Source organism: Chaetodon trifascialis, chromosome 6 (assembly GCF_039877785.1).
Source record: "Chaetodon trifascialis isolate fChaTrf1 chromosome 6, fChaTrf1.hap1, whole genome shotgun sequence".
Taxonomy (NCBI): domain Eukaryota; kingdom Metazoa; phylum Chordata; class Actinopteri; order Chaetodontiformes; family Chaetodontidae; genus Chaetodon; species Chaetodon trifascialis.
In genome coordinates this window covers 1,950,953-1,972,951 of record NC_092061.1, presented here as the reverse complement: position 1 = coordinate 1,972,951, position 21,999 = coordinate 1,950,953, and the positions used below count along the sequence as shown (strand labels likewise).

The 21,999-nt window shown below is 48.2% G+C and overlaps 2 protein-coding genes across 4 annotated transcripts in view; both read left to right on the top strand.

Annotated features, from left to right (window-relative positions):
* Positions 1 to 1,377: 1,377 nt before the first annotated feature.
* On the top strand, positions 1,378 to 7,158 carry slc20a1a (solute carrier family 20 member 1a). Its single transcript, XM_070964626.1, has 11 exons — positions 1,378 to 1,493; positions 2,331 to 2,925; positions 3,019 to 3,159; positions 3,254 to 3,339; positions 4,062 to 4,158; positions 5,263 to 5,382; positions 5,463 to 5,672; positions 5,759 to 6,230; positions 6,314 to 6,499; positions 6,578 to 6,662; positions 6,746 to 7,158. Exons 2-11 carry the CDS (start codon positions 2,577 to 2,579, stop codon positions 6,899 to 6,901), a joined length of 1,902 nt encoding a protein of 633 aa, XP_070820727.1. The 5' UTR covers positions 1,378 to 1,493; positions 2,331 to 2,576; the 3' UTR covers positions 6,902 to 7,158.
* A 2,648-nt stretch (positions 7,159 to 9,806) lies between these two features.
* The window catches only part of dtx1 (deltex 1, E3 ubiquitin ligase), a 39,545-nt gene continuing 27,352 nt past the window's right edge, over positions 9,807 to 21,999 (top strand). The window contains exons 1-2 of one of the 3 annotated variants that reach the window (XM_070964562.1): positions 9,807 to 10,185; positions 10,740 to 11,362. In XM_070964562.1, coding sequence (XP_070820663.1) covers positions 11,104 to 11,362 — 259 coding nt within the window. In that variant the 5' untranslated portion in view covers positions 9,807 to 10,185; positions 10,740 to 11,103. Of the gene's footprint in view, positions 10,302 to 10,739; positions 11,363 to 21,999 lie in introns of those variants that run through there. The other 2 variants (XM_070964561.1, XM_070964563.1) reach the window with 2 other exon arrangements.

Sequence of the window (21,999 nt, the reverse complement as noted above, 5' to 3'; positions counted from 1 at the left end):
CGTTTTCTTCAAAGAGAAGTCTGAGCTGTTGCAGATCTTTGGGTTTGCTGATTAAATTTCATCATGGGAAAGAAACCAAAGAAACTGCCAGAATGGTGCAGAAAAGTGAGCTTGCGGGTGGATGATGAGCGTTTATCCATATGGATTTAAAGTCAACGGACATTTGTACTGCACTTCTCCTCTCGTCTATGGACCCCTCAAAGCGTTCGGAGCCAGGAATCAAACCTTCAAGCCTTCTGATTGGTGGACGACCTGCTCCACACAGCCGCCCCTGCACTCAGATGCCCTTAGTGCTTGTTTAATGAGCTATAGATGTGTGTGGCATGCTGACTTTAATGCGCCACAGGATGGGCTCGCTGTCACCTCCTCAGCTCAGGTGTCGCAGGTTTTCTGCCACCTTCACCTCTCTCCTCAGCCGTGAGTCACCTCCTTCATTTCCTCGTCACATGCTTTGCGGAGGTCAAAATGTTCCGCACAGGTAGCATTTGTGCGACTTGTCAGATGTCACAGAAACTACATCATCCAGCAGGCGCCACATCAATGAGTAATGAAGAGGAACTCATCAGCAGATTTGGAGGCAGTGTACTGTGGCGCCTCAGAAACGAGTCCGTTCTGCTGACGCTCAGGAGGAGCTCTTCAGTCATTCATGGAGAAGAACGGGTTGATCAGTAACAGTTTGTGACTGTTGCTTCACTTCTGCTTTGCACGCTTGCTTAATGAGCTATGCACGCTGCAGCTGACTGTCCACTGACTAAACTTAGACTTTTAGGCCGAATATATTTCCCTCTGGAGAGAATTCTTCAACACTGACATCTTTAAAATCAGATGAAGACTCGAAAAAATCTATAACCTGGTTATAAACTGTCCTATTTTTCTAACCTTACTGGGAATGAAATGCTACGTTTGGCCAGTAGGTGGCGCCAGAGTGGGGCCCATGTTGTTACTTAACCACAAGCTGTAGTCATTTTAGCACATGACAGACTGAGCTGCTCGAGCTCATTGTCTTTCTTTAGTGTAGATTCGCGGAATAAGCAGGACTATATTTAGTATCCAGGAATATTATGGGGCTATCTCAATGATTACATAAAAAGAAAACGTGATTACCATAAACACTCTGTAGCCTCAAATGCTTTTTAGTATTTTTCTTTAGCAACAAGATGTAATTAAGTAAAAACAAAAGCCATCTGTGTCTCCATGGTGGCGAGGAAAAACAGCATTTGGGGATTTCGGGTTCATTTGCAGCAAAGCAACATAATTAAAGACAACTGTAATTATTCCCCCTTGCCAACAAACAAGCTAAACATTAGCTGCAGTCTCATGACCGGAGTGGAAAGGCGTGTACTCAGACCAGCTCAGTATATAAACCGACCTCCAACAGGAGCCTCCAAACATGCCCGAGAGCTGTTCGTAACATCCTCTCTGCGCGTAAAAGCGCTGCGCTCAGCTGACAGCAGGACGCACAGCCGCGCGGCACACCTCCGCTCCAGCCAGGTGTAAGTGCGTTTCTCTCTCCTCTCTCTCTTCTTCTGCCTTTTCCTCTTTGTTTTTTCTCTGTTGTCCCTCCGTTTAACTTACGCAAGAGCCGCTAAGGAGATTAACATGCCATTATTTTCTATACTGATGCTGAATGACCGACCGCCGCAGACCTGAATGGGCCGATTCTTCGCAGCACCAAAATCCCATTTGAAGTTTTTAGTGGATTTATTTGTGCCTTTACTACGTAACTGGAGTCTGAGAGGCCAGGCCAGTGTGATTATGTGACGCTCACGTGTTGAATGTTTGAGAGAAAGTGCTTTTATAGACAAGATTTCGTGGCAGGATGGATTAAATTTCATTTTAGTTTGAGCTGCTGTTGGTCCAAGATCTTAGAAAATCCTATTAAAGCTCCCCAGGACATAAAACACTGAAGTTAGCAGAAAGTAAGAGCTCTACTCAGTCTCTCTGTGCTTGATTTACATGATTAATCTTTAAAGGCGGGCAATCTTTATTTTTGGGGTATTGATGCTTATAAAACCTGCGTAGTTTCTGAAGCTGTTGATGGTCTAATCCTGAAGAAAGTGACTAACAGCTGTCCACAGACATGAAACGCCACAGTAGTGTTCATGTGGTTCACACCACTGATGACTTATTGGTGATATTAAACTCTTCATCATGAGCACTTCCCTCTGCCACTGCACACGGCTGTAAATCAAACCTGAGGAACAAAGCGGTCCGTGCTGCCTGCTGGTGTCAGTTTGGGCTTGTTAATGTGTAACTGACCCAGCCTTTGTTTTGGACCCGGTAAATAAAGAGCATTAACCACTAACTGGTGCATTTCTGTGTTTCTGCAGTGTGTATCATCAGAGGCTCGCAGTCACAATGGACGTCTCTCTCGTCTCTTTACCTTTTCATGTTCTGATGAAGCCCATAGGAGAACTCTGCTCACCCAGCTCACAATACGTTTCTCACAATCAGCACCTTTAGAACTGAACCGCAGGGTTCTGTCATACATTTTGTTGTAGAAGTTTATTTATAAAGACACATTACCTCATAGGCACAGTCACACCACATAAATCTGCTTGTTTGGACTCGTCGTGATGGATACGACCACTCTGGCGACCCTGGCTGCTGCCACCACCGCGGCTCTGGCCTCCCAGTCTGACATGTCAGGCTACTTGTGGCTGCTGGTGTTGGGCTTCATCATCGCCTTCATCCTGGCCTTCTCCGTGGGGGCCAACGATGTGGCCAACTCCTTCGGCACCGCGGTGGGCTCCGGAGTGGTAACCATGCGCCAGGCCTGCATCCTGGCCACCATCTTCGAGACGGTGGGCTCAGTGCTGCTGGGGGCCAAAGTCAGCGAGACCATCCGTCAGGGGATCATTGACGTCCGGATGTACAACGGCTCTGAGCACGTCCTGATGGCAGGGTCCATAAGCGCCATGTTTGGTAGGCTCTCACGTTTCAGAGATGTTTGGAGATGTTTGACCAGCGTGTGTTTGGATTGTGAGAACAGGCCTTGCTCATGTTTTTGTCCTGAAGGCTCTGCTGTGTGGCAGCTGGCTGCATCATTCCTGAAGCTCCCCATTTCTGGAACCCACTGCATTGTTGGAGCCACAATTGGCTTCTCCATGGTAGCCAGAGGTCACCAAGGGGTCAGATGGATGGAGATCCTGCGCATCGGTGAGCTTGTGTTTCTGCATCTGTTAAAGCTGAAACCCAGCTGTCTTTAAAAGCTTGTTAATTAATGTTGTTCTTAACGTCTTTTGCTGTCCAGTGGCGTCCTGGTTCCTGTCACCTGTGCTGTCAGGCATCATGTCAGGAATCCTCTTCTTTTTTGTTCGTAAATTCATTCTGAACAAGGTAAGTCGAATCCGAACACTGACCTGTGGACCTGGTCCAAAAGTGTCATCTGAAGTCATAGAAATGCTCCATCACAAGTAAAATACTGCGTTCAGATGGTACTGTGGGGCTTCGAATGGTTAAATCAAACCATATAAGGAGTTTAGAGGAGAAAAATCAAGAGGTTGGGAGCCACTGGTTTCATCTGCAATGACACATTATATTTTATAGGGTTTGATTATGTGGTGTTTTTTAAATCTAAAATCTCACTCTGCAAAGTAATTATTAACTCCAGCTGCTTGTTAAAAATAGCCGAAAAAAAGTACAATATGTCCCTCTTAAATGTGGTGGAGTAGTTCAGCGCTTAAAATGGAAAAACAATATAAATACCTCAAAATCGTACTTAAAGGAGAAATCTTGGGCGACGTGCTTAATTGCATCCTTGCAGAAAGTTGCCTGATAAGATTGACACGGCTCGTCTGTACGGAGACGCAGCCATCGGCAGCAGCTGGCTGACTGAAAACAAAATGCACCCAGCAGCTCCTCCAATTAGCACATTATCCATCAACCAAAGCGCAAAACCCCGTAAAACATCCCTTAGAGATAGTGTGTTAGTTGATGAAGAGTCTAGTCTTTGTGCTAAGCTAAGTTAGCCTGCTGCTAGCTGTTGCCGCCTGTTTGCTTCGTCAGTCCCCACTGTTTCCCGTACGAGCCCGACGTGTCTCACACACTGATCTCCACAGGTCGACCCCGTCCCCAACGGCCTCAGAGCTCTTCCCGTCTTCTACGCCATCACTATGGGCATCAACCTGTTCTCCATCATGTTTACAGGAGCACCACGTGAGTACCGCCTGCACACACTGCACTCCTACACCCACGCTCCTCCTGATTCACGCTCACAACACAGCAGCTGTTGACATCCCCGGAGCGAGGTGAGGTCTGAGCACATGTCACTGAGGAGGAAACATTTCATTTTAAAGACTCCACATTGTTCTTATTTTGGACACCCGCTCTCCAGTGACAAAACCTCCAGACACTGATAAAGACAGGATTTCAGGAGACTAAAGACACCAAACACAACAAGAATAAAGTAAAAGCAGTTGAATGGGAATTTGAGAAAGATGCAACTATTAAATGGACAATTTCCACTCCTTTTTGTTTCATTTGCAGGATTGAACTTATCAAGAAGTCAACTGGCCTGGGCCCTTCACTGAAGGCTGCAGGCCGGTGTGTGTGGGTCAAGGAGTGTAACACACCATAACTCCTGCTATGCAAAATTACAGCGTAACACAGCAGAGCGCACTCCTCACACTGAAACCTCACACACCTTCCAGCCAACACTTATTTTCTGACAGAGACACAAAACACTTTATCTTCTGCGTGACTGTTGTGGCTTCTCAGCCGATGAAAACCTCTTTTTACTGTGCAGCTTTTCATTGGTTGCTAAGCTGCTGTTGTCCACGTAAACGAACAGGTAAGTTGTGTCTGTTAGGGGAGCTTCAGTGTTGTCATACTAACCCGTATTAAACCTTCTGTGTGAGCATTAAGAGAAAAGTGACCCGACGTCAGGCATGTGCTATCACTGCGCTGCAAGACCGGCCTGTTTCTCGCTATCTGATTGGACGAGTGTGTTGTCCTGCTGATAGCGTTGAACACACTGAAACACTGGAGCAGACTTTTTCTATCATTTTGTCACAGTGAGAGAGGAAGAGGTGTGGCTACTCTGGAAAAATGATTTTAGTTTTTTTATTTTAAGCATAAAACACCATCAGGGTCGTGTTTCTGAAACATGCCCGTGAGGATGTTTTTAAAGTAAGTTACAGGGATGTTAAAGTACTAACAGTTTCTCTTCAAAGGAGCAGCTTCAGAATAAATGAAAGAGGCGGTGAAGTTCCTCCTTATCTGAGACGGCGTTCTCTCTCGTGTCCCTGTCTGTGTGCACAGTGCTGGGTTTTGACAGAGTGCCATGGTGGGGTACACTGTGCATTTCGCTGGGCTGTGCCTTCGTCACAGCTCTGGTCGTTTGGTTCGTTGTGTGTCCACGCCTCAGGAAGAAAATCCAACGTGAGTATGTTTACGCTTGCACGAGGAGTTTGCCCGCAGTGTGACGTGCTTGATCACAGCTGAGCACTGATGTGATTCAGGAGGAACGGCTGCTGCTCCCTGCGAAACTCCACTGATGGAGAAAAACTCCAGCAAACCTGCAGCAGCAGAGCAGCCCCCTGCGCCTCGTGACCCCCGACCCCAGACCCCTCCAGCAGAGTGCCAGAAGGTGGCGTTCAAACTCGGAGGCTCAGATGAAGCTGATCTGGACAGCAACGACATGGAAACCAAAGACTTGGATGGCATCAATGGTAAGAACTGAAAGGACTCAAACCCATAAACCAATAACCGCCAGTAGTTCTGACCAAGTTCACCAGTAAGTGATTCATGTCCACAGGTCTGAATGGCACCGTAGGCCCCATGATGATCACTGACCCTCACAGTGGACGCTCCCACACCATCCACAAAGACTCTGGCCTTTACAAAGACCTGCTGCACAAGCTTCACATGGCCAAGGTCGGAGACTGCATCGGTGACAGCGACACGGAGGAGCGGCCCATCAGGAGGAACAACAGCTACACCTCCTACACCATGGCCATTTACGGCATTCAGGGGGATCCCAAGTACAAGGACCTGGACGGCGGGCTGCAGAGGAGGTCGAGGGTGGACAGCTACAGCAGCTACAGCTCGGCGATGACCAGCGGGAGTACAGTCCAGGACGGCAGCGTGACTCAGGAAGCCGGCCCAGACGTCCCCGTGGAGGAGGACGAGCTGGAGGTCGACCAGCCAGCCGTTTCCTCGCTCTTCCAGTTCCTGCAGATTCTCACGGCGTGCTTCGGTTCCTTTGCTCACGGAGGTAACGACGTCAGGTAGGAGAGGCTGGTTTTCTGCTGAGGGATTCGTGTCTGCGCTGGTCATTCAGAGGAGTCACACAAGCCGTTTCTCTCACTAGCAATGCGATTGGTCCACTGGTGGCTCTCTGGATGCTCTACGATGGCGGCTCTGTGATGTCCAACGCACCGACGCCCATTTGGCTGCTTCTTTATGGCGGAGTGGGCATCTGTGCTGGACTCTGGGTGTGGGGACGAAGAGTGATCCAGACCATGGGCAAAGACCTCACACCCATTACGCCCTCCAGGTATGCCGCACGTTTATGTCCTGACATTCTGGTTTACCTTTCCGTCAGAGCACGCTGACACATTTTCTTCCATCTCAGTGGATTCAGCATCGAGCTAGCTTCAGCGCTCACAGTCGTTGTGGCCTCCAATATCGGTCTTCCTGTCAGCACAACCCACTGCAAGGTAAGGAAATTAAAAACCACACGACTACTGAGCACTCGTGGAGCCGTTAGTCACACCTGTGATTTTAACCCATGTGAACACAGGTAGGCTCTGTGGTGGCCGTGGGATGGCTGCGCTCCAGGAAGTCCGTGGACTGGCGCCTGTTCAGGAACATCTTCATCGCTTGGTTCGTCACGGTTCCCATCTCTGGGCTCATCAGCGCTGCCATCATGGCTCTCTTCATATATGTTGTTCTGTGAGCCCCCCGCCGTCAGCCACGCCGCTTCTTCACCCGACGTTTGACGGACAGCTCATGAAACGCGTTGCTCTCTGTTAATGACGTTCATATTGTACAGGGTCATTTCAGGGTCAAGCCGGTGATGTTATCTCCATGAATGATGCAGGAAAATAACACTGTTCACATAACCAGACGTCTGCGATGCTGTATATCCTCATGTATATTTGTAAAAAAATTATGTTGAAAATCAAAGCATTCAGTTTTGAATGAAAAAGCACAAATAACAGTTATCTTCTACGTTTGCATTTTTTGACGTAATAAAACAAAGAGTTGCTTGATTTGAAAGGATTTCAATGTATTTTACTCACTATTAAACTTTTTCCACTGAATTGTCTTTACTGCGTGTGCATGTGGGAGGGCTGGGTCAGTCATCTGAAATGTGATGTTGACTAAACTCATGGTTTATAACGAAGTTTTCATGTGTAATACTGGAGAAAAATGTGAGTCGTTTATTGTGTATGTGACTCAGCAGCTGATCAGATTCACTCTCAGTGTAGGAAGGAGCTCCAGATGCTCACTGCAGCGCATCGATCGTCTGCAGCAGGTTTATTTCACGTCCGAGGTCATTTCTACTTTAGTTTCTCATATATAAACTTAAATATGTCAAACACATTAAACTGAAATACAATTCAAATGATCAAAGTGCATGAAAATATGATGCAATATGATTAAAAATAAAGTCAACAATGACAAAAATAAAATGCAATGAAAGTATGCAAGAGTGGACATGACGATTAAGTCCAATGACACTAAATACAAAAAATTTGAAAAATAAAATATGTTGAAAAATTGGTAGAAATTATATGATATTACATTAAATAATACAATGCTGTAGAATAGCATAAAGTAATAAAAGTGTTACATGAAACACAGTAAAATGAAACACTGAAATAAAATTAAATAAACTAAAATATACAGAAATGTGTATTTAAGAGACAGTAAACGCTGTAAAACTTAACACATGGTGGTCCATCCCAGGCCGGATTGTTTGGACTGACTGCTGGTTGGAGACCAGCTGCAGTTTCACTTCAGGTCATGTCTCTCCACATGAGGCCACATGATGGCGCTGTTGTGCTGATAGGTGATGCAGGCGGTGGATAGAAGCGGATGAATGTTCTCCATCTCAGATTCACCTCTAAAGGAGTATTTTGGTTTTTACTCAGACGTACCAGCCTGCAGGGGCTCGTTTGATTCTGTCACGAGCAGAGACGTGAGGCTGGCACGTGAGCCTGACTGATGAAGCCAAGCGAAAAGAGCTGGGTTTGAATGAAGGAGAGCATTTCTTTTAAAAGACTTTTACTCCCTGCAGGTCTGCTGAGCTTCATCCTTTGGTCCTCCACATGTCTCACATGAGTCAGACATTACTGTGGCAGCATTAACTGCAGCATCATTCACACTGTCATCAAGTCTGTGTCCTGAAGGTTTCTGTGGATGTTTTCCTGTCAGCTGATCTGAGAGCTGTGATGATCAACGTGGCTGGATTCACACTACAGGTAAGTCCTTCACATGGCCTCATTTCCACGTAAACAGACACTGGATGACACTGCGCTCATGACGGATTTGATGCAATGTGCTAAACCTGCAATTAGTGCAGTTCATATAGTTACATGTGATTACATAGATTTCTGTAAGCGATTAAAATGATGATGAAAAGATCCAGAGCTGACAATAAAATGATAATTTTTCAGCTGTTAGCACTGACTCTATATCACATACATGACCAATCCCATTCAAACCTGTTAAAGAGAAGCTGCTCCACCCACACAGGTGACAGACGTAGCTACACCTGAAACGACCTGTGTCACGTGTCTAAGTGCAAAAACGTGATGTATTTTGGAGGATCTAAGCAGTGAGTAAAGGCCATTTATCTTATAAAACACTCTGTATAAGCAGTGAGAAAACCAGAGCGAGCTGTGATCTCAGGAGTCCTTCTTCTCTCTGCTGAGGATTTTCAAAATAATCCTTGTTTTTGCAGTTACATCCTTCTGACAGCAGATGGCGCTGTTGTCCCATTTAGCAGAATTTCACTTGAAGCTATTCAGTTGAGGCAGACTGCTGCAACAGGCTGACACTGACATCAGTTACACGTGAAATGCGTGCAAAAATGTGTTATCACGAGCATCATCATCATCATCATCATCATCATCATCATCCATGAAATATCTATGAAATGCTGATTCTTCAGAAGCATCTGAAAGGAGAATAATTGGAAAGATCCCAAAACAAGCCCCCAGGAAAAACAATTAGCAGTTAGCTTCCTTACAGCTTCAGATACTTAATCAGACTGTCATGATGCCCTTTGTGAAGTCAGGATGGTCCATGAGAAACAGTTTGCACACAAACAAGCAGATGAATCCATCACATGATCAGTGTTTCACTGTTTACACTGTTCAGCTCCAGCATCGTTCATCGTCTCCCTGTGATGATGCTGTTTCTCATCACAAACCTACTTCCTGCACTTATTTATGTTTAACGTTTGCTAACAGCCACTATATCTTGCAATATTACCTTTTTTTTGCTTATATATATTTTTTGTACTGTGTTATGTGTTTTTCTGCCATGCAATAGTTCAAAACACTGTCTTTTATTATCCATATTTGACCCCAATTCAAACGTTTCCATATCAAGTCAATCTCATTTATAGACTTTTGTCTGCGTTTGTTTAAGATAAGTTAAGGTTTGCTCCGTTAAAATAAAATATTTCCATCCAGTGACATCAGTCAAAATGTCTGAGCATATTCTTTTTCTTTTATTTATGCTGCTTCCTCTTCATCTAACATGCCTCGCTCTGCTCTCAGTGTAATCACGTGTCAGCAGGGGTTTTATTTTGAAACAGATACCGGAAGTTGTATAATTTCGTGTTTCTTAGCTTACTTGACACTTCGGCTGATTGTCAGCGGCTGTCCTTACAGGTGCTCTGAACATTTGCGGGTAATTTGCGGGCGACGACCTTTGCGCGTTTACCGTGTGGATGCGTGACGTTGGGCGTCACGGGCAGAAATGCGCGTGCACGGCGGGACGGCTCCGCACCTCACGCACTGACACCCGTGCATCTGGGGCATGCATCCACTTTAACACAGCGGACCAACAAACTGGTGTAGTCTGTGGCGGATTGGCGGGGATCAAACGTCGCCTCGGTTCTCCGCACTGACGCTGGATTAGCGGAGCCGCAGGAGGTGCGTTTGAAGGAAGAGCTCAGTTTCTGGGAGAGGAGACAATGTGGAAATCACAGATGTAAAAAGGCAGGTGCGTTTCCAGATTTGCACCTCGTTTTTTTCTTCTTTTGTAATCAGATTCTCGGCCGGAGCCTGAAATGCAGCCTCTACCTGACAGATGTGTGGCACCACAGCTGCAGCCTACAGGTCTGTATCACCACAATCAGTGCGTGCGCGCCGTGCATTCAGTATGAGCCTGAAGCTTTAATGCTGTGGAGACATCAGGAGCAACAGAGGCAGCGTGCCTCGCTTTGCATCCTGCACCTGAGCGGCTCTCTGCGTGGAACACGTCTGAGTGAGACTGTCTGCGCGGACAGCATCTGGCTCTGCGCTCCGCTCTGTCCTCTCCGCACAAATCTGATGACAATCACATTTATTCTGCTGCTGAAGCAGCTCGCAGGCTCGTTTTTTGTCACTCCACTTTAAGTAAACAGAATAGCCAGAGGCACAGGCCACCGATGGGACTGAAGCACAGGCGGGTTAGTTTGTAGCGTCTCCGCTCAGACGGGCTGTGGAGGAAGAACTCAGGGGAGACATCACAGCGTTTGTTTACCACAGTGTTTCTGCTCCTCGTCTTTTGTTTAGAGAGCGCCTCCTGCTTACCTGCCGCTGATCTGCTGTGGTCGCCTGTGGAGGACTGAGGCTGCTACAGCTGCAAATCTCATCATCACCATCATCATCATCATCATCAACGTCTGCCACTTCAAACACGACAAGACACCAGAGGACAGAGGCTGATCAGAGCGCCAGCGGTCGCACAGAACCTGTGGACGGTGACTCGGAGGGGCTGCTGGCCTGAAAGCAGCATGAGATAATCGAGGACCGCTGAGCTAATTGCTGATTCGAGCGTTCTCTGTTTGCCTCTGATGAAGATGTCCCAGTGTGCCAGTTGACTGGCAGTGCTGTTCGAGCCCGGGACATCAGCAGCAGCTGAAGCGCGCAGAGGGACATGGCTCGTCCAGGGTCGGGGTTGCTGGTGCCCGTCAACGGGCTGGGGTACCCCCCTCAGAACCTGGCCAGGGTGGTGGTGTGGGAGTGGCTGAACGAACACGGGCGCTGGAGGCCCTACACTGCGGCGGTGTGCCACCATATTGAGAATGTGCTGAAGGGGGACGCCCGGGGGAGCGTGGTCCTGGGGCAGGTGGACGGTCAGCTGTCTCCCTACATCATCGACCTGCAGTCCATGCACCAGTTTCGACAGGACACAGGTAAGAGACGTGGCGGCTTCCTGTCCGCGTGCACAGGTGTCACAGATAAACACAGCAGCTATCAGTACATGACGTGGGCGTTCACCCAGTAGCTTCAATGTCTGACACAGAAATAAACCATCACCACCAGTGATGCCATATTATCCCACTGGGACCCATTACAGCCTCCATGTGGCTGCCACACACATCTTATGTAACTTTCAGGGGAATAAACGAGTCCTGAATGTCCCGTGTGCTGTGGGACTCCCGTCGATGAGCCACAGGTTGAGCTCAGAGGCGACAAACAGGACGCAAAGCAGCCAGATGCTGCAGGGAGCGACGGTTTATTCATTCAGGAGCGTCTTCGTGCGGCTGCAGCTGAACGCCGCGACCTTGCCAGAGGTCACAGCGTTCGAGGGGGCTGTGCATTCATCAGGCAGATGAGTGCCGGAGCTCAGCGCCGCGCTCCACACGCTCCTCCGCTCGCTGTATTCACTGGATGTCATTCCTTTGTAAGGATGGCAATCACAGAAGTGCTCGGTGACACACTCACTGTGCTCAGTTATTGTATTGGAGACAGGCCTCCTGCTTTCTGCCACTTTAGCTCGATTTATTTCACCCCACAGCGTGCACAGGATGAACAGCTTATGGGGAGATCTGGTGATGTATTTGACACTGAAGCAATATTTCACTGTGCCTGAACTATTGAGCGGCCAATCAGAAAGTTGCTCTTCAGGTTTATGTTTTATGGCAGGATCATCTCGACTGAGGGACTGTTCCACCTCCAGCAGCATTCAGCGCTTTAGAGGAAAAGCAGCCTTTTGTTTGGTTGAAGTAATTTTCCTGATGACTGCTGCCTTTTTAAATATGACCAGATGTTTCACAAATCTCAGCACACTGTGTGTTCGTCTCTGGATTCACCTTCCTGTTTGAAGCCAAAATGTGGGGGAGGTTTTAGACATCTGCTGGAAGCGACCTCGGATGGATCTCAGCTGCCTGAATTATTCCTCACGTCTGATTCAGCTGCATGTGTCTGTGTTTGAATCCAGCAGCTGATTGAGTCCACAATTAAAAAAAACATCACCTCTGATGAGCTGAAGCATGACGAGGACTCTCCGTCTTTATCTGAAGGCTTTATGTAACATCACATGAGCTGCAGGGAGACGCACATGGGACATGCAGAAGGTGACCTGCATGGTGCATGGATCTGCTAATTACGGGAAAAACAGCCAAAATGTAATGAAATGTTTCTCAAAATGGTTCAAAAGTGCAAAAATACCCACAGCTGTACTGACATGTAGTCGTGTGTGTGCTTGCTTGTTGCACTGTGTGTATTTTTATAGCAGCCCGTCTACAGATGGGCGTAACAAACCAGCTGAGGCTATAAATTCTGTGGTCTGTGGCCCATCGAAGCTGTGTGTGCTTAACCCTTTGATAATAAATGTGAACATTAGAATAATATTATTTAAAAAATCAAGAATAGATTTTGAGCCGAGGTTTTATGGAGAAATAACATGTTATTGTCCTGCTCTGAAGCCGCTTGTTTCATCACTGCTGGATGCAGTAAACAGCTGTGTTTCAGTCATTATGTCATTAGAAAAATAACAGCCAGGCCTGTTCTCTGTATTCTCTGGTGCCTGTAAGAGCTGCTAAATCAATGTGAGAGCCTGATAAGGTCTGAAGCCTCGGCTGTGTGCTGTGTGTAGCTCCTGATGTGTTAGCGTTTTCTTCTCTGTATGAAGAAAATGTTCTTTAACGTTTGAACTGCTGAATATGAGAGCGGCAGCGTCTCTGCCCGTCTGTCAGGCAGGTTGTACATGAGCTGTTATCCGCTCTGATTGGACAGAACGCAGAGCAGCACGTGTTTGTCAGCCGTTAGCGCGGCGCGGGGCCTCGGCCTGACGTTTATCGGCCCTCGTCGTGCCGCGTTCCCTTCCCCTTCGGTTGGGATAAACCTGTCATGGCGGGTCTGACGGACAGCGGCCCGGACGCCCGCCGTCCCCTCTGCCTCCTCCTCCCTCCTCCTCTGCACACCCTCCTCCCGTCCCCAAACACGGGCCAACGCCTGCCGGGCCACAGCCATCGATCCCAGCTCCCATGAGGCCTAGCTTCCAGGCTGTGGTGATGGTGTTGCAGCGCTGCTTAAAGGACCTCGGCGAGCGTGTTTAAATGTGGATGTTGATGCATCTGTTTCACATCCAGTGTTTGCTATATTTGTTTCTCAGCAGGTCACCCGCAGCCGCTCGCTCTGCTGCAGGCTGATGGAGCGTCCCTGTGGGGAAACCCCGTTTTGTCGCCGAGCCAGTGATCGTCCTCTGAGGCGTTTTTTTTGGCAAGAGCTGGGAAGAGATTTGAGTGTGCTTTGTCTCCCCTGTGTGTGTGTGTGATGGTGCGCTCTGCCAGCTGTGGCAGCTGTGGCGTTCGCGTGCCGTCCCTGCAGGCCGTTCGGGGGTGCCCTGCTCTCCTGTGGCTTTGGGAGGAGCCCCCGTGGGTGGGAACCGGGCAGGGTTACTCGGACTAATGAGACAGCAGCTATAGTTCATCTCCACGGCTCCCTCTAATCAGAGCACGATGACGACAGCGTGCACGCCACAGACGACGCGGCAGCGCCCTCTCTGTGCAGAGCAGCCTGAGCACATCTGTGTTTAGTTGACGTTCAGAAACACAGCGTGGAGGTCGTAACACAGCTGCTGGTAGAAGAACAGCAGTGATGGTGAAACCCTGAACCCCAGTGCTTTGTATACACAGCATCAGGCTTACAGGCTTATATATAGTGTGGATGAATATCTGGCAGAAGGCAAGGAGAGGATTGGCTCCCGGCCAGGGAGGATCGATCGCTCTCCTCCCCAGAGGGGCTTTTGAACCTCTAAACACTGCTGTGGACTGATCCCCTTTCACTACACCCACTCCCACAGCAAAACACACGGGCTTATCTGCCATCTCCATCATATAGCAGCACCAGTGGCCTGTCTGATGGATTTCACACTGCAGCTATTGCCTCTGCTGCCAGGCTTTTAAGCATTTACCTCTTCTACATTTCCTCTAATGATGGAGGGACGGCACAAAGCAGAGAGACCGGCGAGTTCACACTCATGAAAGATGGATAAATCAGCGATGATTGCTAAATGCAGATGTAACATCAGCACCATTCAGAATTTGAATATTATTCTCACATTGTTAGCTGTTGCTTGGTCCCATCTTTCACTTGAGTGCTTCCTCTCCCCGACTCAGTGCTAATGTTCCCAAGCTAGGCTAAAAGGCTTCCATTAGGTATAGCTCGCAAGCTTCTACCTGCTCAGTGGAATACAAGCTTATCAATATGATAGGCTTTCATTAAAAATGCGCTAAAACCGGACTGTACGCGACCTGCTCGCCACCAGAGAGCAGACCGTCAGGGACCAGCTGCTCTGTAAGGAGAGGACTGGACTTAATGTGTCTGCAGATGTCTGCTGATGCTCCTCTGTGTCTGCTGCAACTTTATGCTAATGAATTCAACATCTCAGCTTAAAAGGTGACAGCATGTCAGCTCGCCCTTTACTGTCCCCAAAAGTCAGTGACTGCATCAGCAGCGAACGCAGCGTGATCTTGTTGAAAAAGGGGAACTTGCATTGCGCTTTGTGGGCCACACGGCGCTGTGACGCGTTGTAGTAACCACAGAAGCTGACTGTCTCCCAGCAACGCCGGCCCGCAGAGACAGTCAACCGCTGCAAACTTCCACCCGAAGGCTTGAAACCTCGAGGCTTTCTTCTGATCTGAGAGATGGAAATAAACATGCACCACAGCAGCACCGTTAGTTTATTCCAGTTTACATTTCGTACACTTCAACCTTCAAATCAAAGTGTGTGCGTGTTAATGTGTGAGTCTGCGCCGTGTGTGTTGCTGGAGTCGTCAGGCCGTTGCAGCCGCCCGGTGCTGACTGCTGTGAGACGGCCCATGTGTGACTGCAGAGATAACCCTATCAGCGGCCGCTGGCTGCTGCGTTGCCGTAGCGGGCTTTGTTTGTTTTGGTTCCACAGGCGTGAGAACCTCCTCTCCTCTGGCTCGCTTCCCTCGGCCGGCAGCCCTCCCCGACTAATTACGGTGAAAAACAGCCGAAGACAAAGAAGAGACGTTGGTGTTCTCATGTCTGTTTTGTGTTAAGCTGACACACAGCAGAAGCTGTGGTTGTGGTCTGGATGCTGCCCGTAAGCCTGCAGAGCAGATGTAACGCTGCAGATTGTCAAAGAGGGCAGCGCTTTAGCTTCTGTTTGTCTTTCATGAAGTTTAGTATGTAGTAAATGTGTGTGGGAACTGTTTTGGTGGTCTGTGGGAGGAAGCTGTAAAAAGGATTCCCGCTATGTACGTGCTAAAGGTCAGGTGCTGTATGCATCAGCTCTCACTGTGAAATCCCACTTGCGTCAGAAGAAAGCAGAATGAGCAGAGTGGAGCTCTGAAATCTACATTTAGCACAGAAACATCAAGAAGTCAGGAGGAATAGAAACGAGACAGAAGCAGGTGCTGCACAAGTGTGTGTTTTATATGTGAATGTGTGCAGAAGCACACACACACATGCACACACACATCGGCTGCAGCCTGTCGCTCTGTGTGTTTTCATGGCGTGGACGCTGTAGTCTGTCAGTCTGATGATGCAGATTAGAAATGCAAAGAAGGACCAGGCTGCATAAGACTGCAGATACCCAGAAGGTCACCTCCAGACCACATGATCAGTCACATGACCCGCAGACACATAATGACCAGATTCTCCTTCTTTTCAGACTCTTTGTAATTAGTGTAATCGCTCAGTGAAGGTCTTTTGCGAGATCAACACGGTGCTTCGGTGTCACTGCACACAGGGGTCCGTCATGGCCCCCGACCAGCTGGCTGAATTCCACCTGGGTGTCTGCAGGAAAGGGACTGGAGCGGCCCTGCGGAGGGGGGGGGGGTGCTGACAGAGGTGAGGACAGAGGAGGAACAGAGGGGAGGTGGAGCGTTTTCCTGATGGAAAGTGACAGTCAGGGTGGGGGGGGGGGGGGGTAACGCTGAAACGCTGCTGTGAAGTCCCCGTCGAGGCCCTCACAGCGTTTTAATTAAGCTTCACGCTGGCCGTGTTTTCGTCAGTTACCTGGTTTATAGGACGCAAAGATAAGACGCAGAGTCATTAATACGGTCTGACCAGCAGCCGAGAATCAATGCACAAGATTCTTAGTTTGTACTGGCATGAAATGCAGGAAATCAAGCAAATCTGAGCGTTTCTGAAGCGATGAAGCACATTTTACTGCTTCTAAATTAAAGCATTTTAAAAAGAATGCGTTTACTCGTTCAGGCCTGCAGCTAAAGCTTCATTATTCTTTAACCTGTTGGTTATTTTTCAGATTTTCTGACAAGTGACGGGATTATCAACATTTGGGGAATCAGTCGAGTGAATGGAATAATAATCTCAGCACTGCTCTTATTAAATAGCTTCTTTCATGCCCGTAATCGTCCGTCAGGCTGTCATTCCCTCTGAAGAGCGACCTTGCTCTCGGGGTTAGCCGCTCTGTCCACGTCCTCGCTGCGTCCCAGTGACGAGCGGCCGTGCAGCTTCTGGCAGCCTCCGGCGTCGAGCGCAGAGGCGTCGCTTCAGATCTCCTTTTAGCTTCTCATCCAGCGAGTCGCCACTTTTAACTCCCAAAGTGGATATCTTACTCTTTCATCAGCGAGGCCGCTTTAAAGCTGCACCACTTGCTTATCGGGCAGTCCGGGAGGTCACTCGGATCGTAAGCTGTCGTCTGCCTCAGCCCGTCAGCCCGCTGCTGCTCCAATAGGAATGAGGCATCAGCCGTCTCCTGTTGTTGGAAAGCATCATGCTGTCTGGGATGAGCAACCTTTCTCCAATCAACAGCCTTTAACATGCTTCCAGGAGACATGCTAATGCGGTGGCTGGGACTGCGTCTCTTTGGCGAGGGTCTGATGTCAGATAGCAGTGATGATGATGATGATGATGATGCTGCTTGCAGCTGGTGTTCCAGGCCAGTCAGCTCGAGGTTCAGCTCTGAGAGGGTCTTTGTAACGTCCACCATTAAGGCCGAATCACACAGTTTCCACGTCAGGTTTTCATCTCTGTGAATTATTCCAGACAAACTGACACTTTGGAGCAGCTTTAGTGGCAGCTCCTCTTCCTCTTCATCTTCTTAGCTATTAGCTCGCTCACCACAAAGCCTGCCTGCAGAGCGCTGTCTGTCTGAAAGCTGCTTGTCGGGCATCCAAACTCCACCAAATTCAAACATTCATCCTGCAGCTCGTCCAGGTTAGCATGTTTGTAGCTGCAGCGATGCTTGAGATGAGCCTTCTTCATCACTCCGAGCACAGTGGCTTGCTTTTTACTCTTTACTTCTGTATTTATGAATTGACTCAGAGGTCAGAACAGGCAGTCTCACGGGCAGCTGCGGCCCGCAGACCAGACGTTTCCTGCAATTGATCTCGCATGTTGAAGCAAATTCTCAAAATATTCTCATTCTCCTCTCCCGCAAATGTGTTTACTGGGAAAAAAGCAGACAAATATAAAAAAAAAAAGCCTTTTGAATCAACAGAGCTGTTACAAAATCTGATAAATAGAGTGAATATTGACCTGCATTGTGTTGGAAAGGGCTTTATCTTGCTGTGCAGCACACAGGCTCTTCAGCGTGCAAAGCAGATGTCAGGTACGCAGCTGTTACAGTGAAAAGAGGCAGAGTGGAACAAATGGGTGTCTTTGATCTGCATGAGTGTGCGGTCGAACATCTACAGAAAGCTGCGTTTGAGGCCGGAGCTGCACTGATGCAACTCGAGCTGCCAGCGGTTGCAGCGCGAGGCTCAGAGCTGCCTTGATGAGTCTCTGTGAAGCACAAACACAGTGTGAGACTTTTTGTTTTGGTCTCAGCATTTTCACTCACTTTAGAAAAAAAAAAAACACTCTTAGCCCACTTTGGCGAAGTGGCAGCATGACAAATCGCTAAAGCCCAAACTGGGATGGCTTTCTCAAAGGCGTCTTAAGACAGGCGTCATTGTTCCAGTGCGAGCCACCGTAATGGCCAAAAAAGATCCTCCTAAAGTCTGAACACACAGACGGGCGTCGCATCTCTGCTCTGAGCTGCTCAAACACAAGCAGGTCACTGCGCAAACGCTGCTCAGTATCCTGTCATGATGCTTTTTCACAGCCTGCACCGACACCACATACTTTCCATTATTCTACACTTCGTTCATCCCATGCAGGGAAATGTAAACGAACAGATCATCCATAGAAAACACACTGAGTGAGACAGGAAGGGTTATTCTAACGCACGTACTGATCCACACCAGCACAGCGCTCCCCTGCACTTCCAGATTATAGAGCACATTAGCATTTGCATGGTTAGCATGTTAGCACGCCATCGTTAGACTTTAGCTTAAAGCACCGCCTGCAGCTGCTAGCGTAGCCATGGACTCTTGAGCCATTTGAGAACATTTTAAAGACAGAAAAAGCTTTAAAGAATTACTGAATTAACAGTAAAAATAATTGTGCGTCACTGCTGTAATTCTGTAAATCCTGCTGTCGTATCTGCAGCTGTTGGACCAGTAGTGTCACAGCAGGATCAGGACATGTAGAGATGTTCGTGGTTGCTTGCCGGCCTTATTTGCTTTCGAGGTTTAGCTGGCGGCGTTCTGACTGCGCAGTCATTGGCTGAGAGGAGGAATCACTGCGACAAGGCGTGAGACGAGCACACGTGCACGTAACAGGTTCTCGCTCCCTCGCACTGTGTTCAGCCACACAACAACAGTCAGTTACTGTGATTGTCTGCAGCCGGGACGCTCTGCAGAAAATCACTGAGCCTCTGCCTGTCTCCTCTGCTCTGTGTCACCTGTAAACGCTCCTCAATCACGCTTCCTGGTCTGAGTCCAAGTCCTGCGACCGGGCCGTGTGAGGACCATCCTGCAGCCGCCTGTGAGGTGAATAATATCCACCAGGCTCTCCGTGCAGAGACCTCCAGCCTCCACTGTTGCTCTTCAAAGGAGCTGCTCACACGCCATCACTTCTCCTGACATTTCATTATTAACGAGAGCTTGCAAACCGTCGAGAAATTTATGTCAGCGGCGCCTCAAGGTGAATTTTTATCAGACTTCAGTGGTAATAGCTTCTGCTCTGTCCTGTCCTCTGCATGGACGCATTCAGTCAAAGAGACATTTGTCAATAAGAAGGGAATGAAAGTCACTACAGGGATATATTTTAGGTTGAAATGTGTGTTGTTAAAGGCTGATTATTTACTACTGCACATGAAGTGATTTTATTAATAGAAAAAGAAAAGAAGAGCTTCACACTTACCAGCGATTTCTTTCATCAGGGAACTTAATATTTGGAGCAGATTCAATATTCCAGAAAAGGAAAAAGTACAAATAAAACATGATCAGAAGCAGCTACGCAGTAAAGAAGCTTTGCTGCTATTAAAGGGTCAAAAACAAAGAAAATGGGTGTGATCCTGATGGACGTGATGCTCCAAGCTGTTATTTTCATCCTTTTCACACTGTCAGAAAGACAATAAACAGCTTAGTGAAGTGAATTATGTCAGATGATGTGTGGCTTTACCAAATGCAGTACTCATGCAGTCATGAGAAAACTGCCAGCTGCGATCCACGAAGCACGCTATGAAGCTAGCTTATACGTAACGTTAGCTGCCCGTCGACACGTCAGAGCGTCCTCAGACATCTCAATAAGCAGCTGCTCTAAAAGAAAGCAAAGGCTGCAGCGCCACAGAGATCACGTTTTGGATTAAAAGTGCAAAATGCGTCTTTGAAGGTGCAGGTTTCACACTGAAGGCTGCATCTCAGCAAAGACTAAAAGCCTGCATACGGTTTTTATCTGGTCCAGCGCAGCCCGTGGTCACCACTCTGTCTTTGCTGCCGTCATCGGTGGATGGGTGGACAGTCAGATCAGCCTGCAGTGTCTCAAAACATTAACTAAAGTATTAACTTCAGCTTCTGGGAAATTGGAGGTGTTGCCTGAGTCCTTTCTGTGAGAATTGCACTCAGTAGGTGAGAATTAGCAGCTCCAGCAACATGTCACATATGATACAGTGATACACAGAGAGGGATTTAAAGGCTCGGGGGTCTGCAAAATGTTTACATGAAAGGCTCTGCTGGGACTCATACTTCATGTACTGCGATGCCAGTAACTCAACACACCTTCAGACGGAGCACAGAGAAACTTTCCTCCTCCAGCAGCCGAACGTGGAAACTGCCAAACTGTGCGAACATCGTCCTGTGAAACAGTGAAACAGTGAGCTGAACCGTGGAGGGGGACTTTAAAGTCATTCACAAGCTTTAGCGTCACCTCTGGTGGGCCGGACAGGTGGGCGTTTCGTCCTGTGGTGAGCCTGAATTTAACAAGGGGGGGGGGTTCCACTAATGAGCAGCTTTAACGCAGCTGCAGCGTAACGCACTTCTCTGCTCCCCACATCTACGATCAATACGTTCCAAACCGTGATCGTTTCACCAAAACTCGGCTAAACGCGCCGCCTCAGGGGGAGGCGGTGTGTTTCGGGAGGTGCATCGCTTTTAGCCCAGCGATCAGGACGTGAACTTCAAAGTTGACCCTCGTCTGTTCAGGAGTAATTAAGCCTCTCATCAAACCATAAATGATTTATTCATTATAGCTCGGTGTAAATTATGTATGTTTCTTGCAGCTATTAGAGTTCACAGAGCATGAAGTCATCTGCTGCTCCGTAAGCAACCTTTCATCACCGTACAGGAGACGCGGGGGGGGTCTGCCTTCAATGCACAGCTTCCCATCACAGCATCATCCACATTCCTGTTTCCTCTCTGCTGCAACAGAGCTGATGACTTCTGAAAAGTGGATTTGTGAAATGAGTTTCTCTGCAGGCTTTGACCCTCAAAGTCAATCTAGCACCGTTTACACCTCTGCAGGATTTGATGAAGCCCATCGGACTCATGTTCAGGCTTTTAAGCTCGATGAAGGCTTTTAGCGGACCGGCAGCGACTTCCCAACCAGGACGCGACCCTGATTTTATTCCAGGCCGTGACACTTAGCCTCAGCGAGCGCGAGTGGGTGCCCTGAATATGCTCCGCTCCTCGTTATAGACTTAATAGTCAAATTTAGGAAGCGCACGTCACAGAAATGCAGCAGTAAAAATAATTGAGCTATTAAGACGAGCTATTAATAGTAAAAAAAATGAGTATCTCTCCATTAATTTTGCGGTGTGAACACAGAGGAGATGTGATTACAGTTGTGATCCAGCAGGGAAAAGCTGCAGGCCTGATAGTAAAACTCCTAAAAGCAGATGACAGCCGAGCAGACGCTGTGTTTGGTGAATCAATAGATGGAAGAGACCTCTGTGTCCCCGCTGGGTGGGCGGCCGCCCTCTGACCTCTCTCACACCAGCTCTGCTTTACTGCTGATGGAAGCTGACCGGTGTAGTCTGGCGCGGGGACAATTTGCTGTAATGTGGCCAGACGTTTCCTCTGATAAGACCTGACTGTGTCTGACAGCCATGAAGTGGGTTATAAAAGCTTGTCTCAGCAAACTCATTTACTGCACGCTGTTCATCTCAATGAGTCAGACTCCTTTTATTTGTCAAGTGTAATATTCACAGCAGTTTTTTCCCTCTCGGTGCTTCCCGTGAACGGCTTTGATGGGATGATGTCATCGGTTAGAAACTGGTATTCTGGTT

What these genes read in the sequence shown, in the direction of transcription:
- slc20a1a (XM_070964626.1), top strand. Translation starts at nt 2,577, where the DNA reads ATGGATACGACCACTCTGGCGACCCTGGCTGCTGCCACCACCGCGGCT. An exon ending in CACGGAGGTAACGACGTCAG is followed by an intron (nt 6,231 to 6,313) that starts GTAGGAGAGGCT and finishes TTCTCTCACTAG; the next exon opens with CAATGCGATTGGTCCACTGG. An exon ending in TCAGCACAACCCACTGCAAG is followed by an intron (nt 6,663 to 6,745) that starts GTAAGGAAATTA and finishes ATGTGAACACAG; the next exon opens with GTAGGCTCTGTGGTGGCCGT.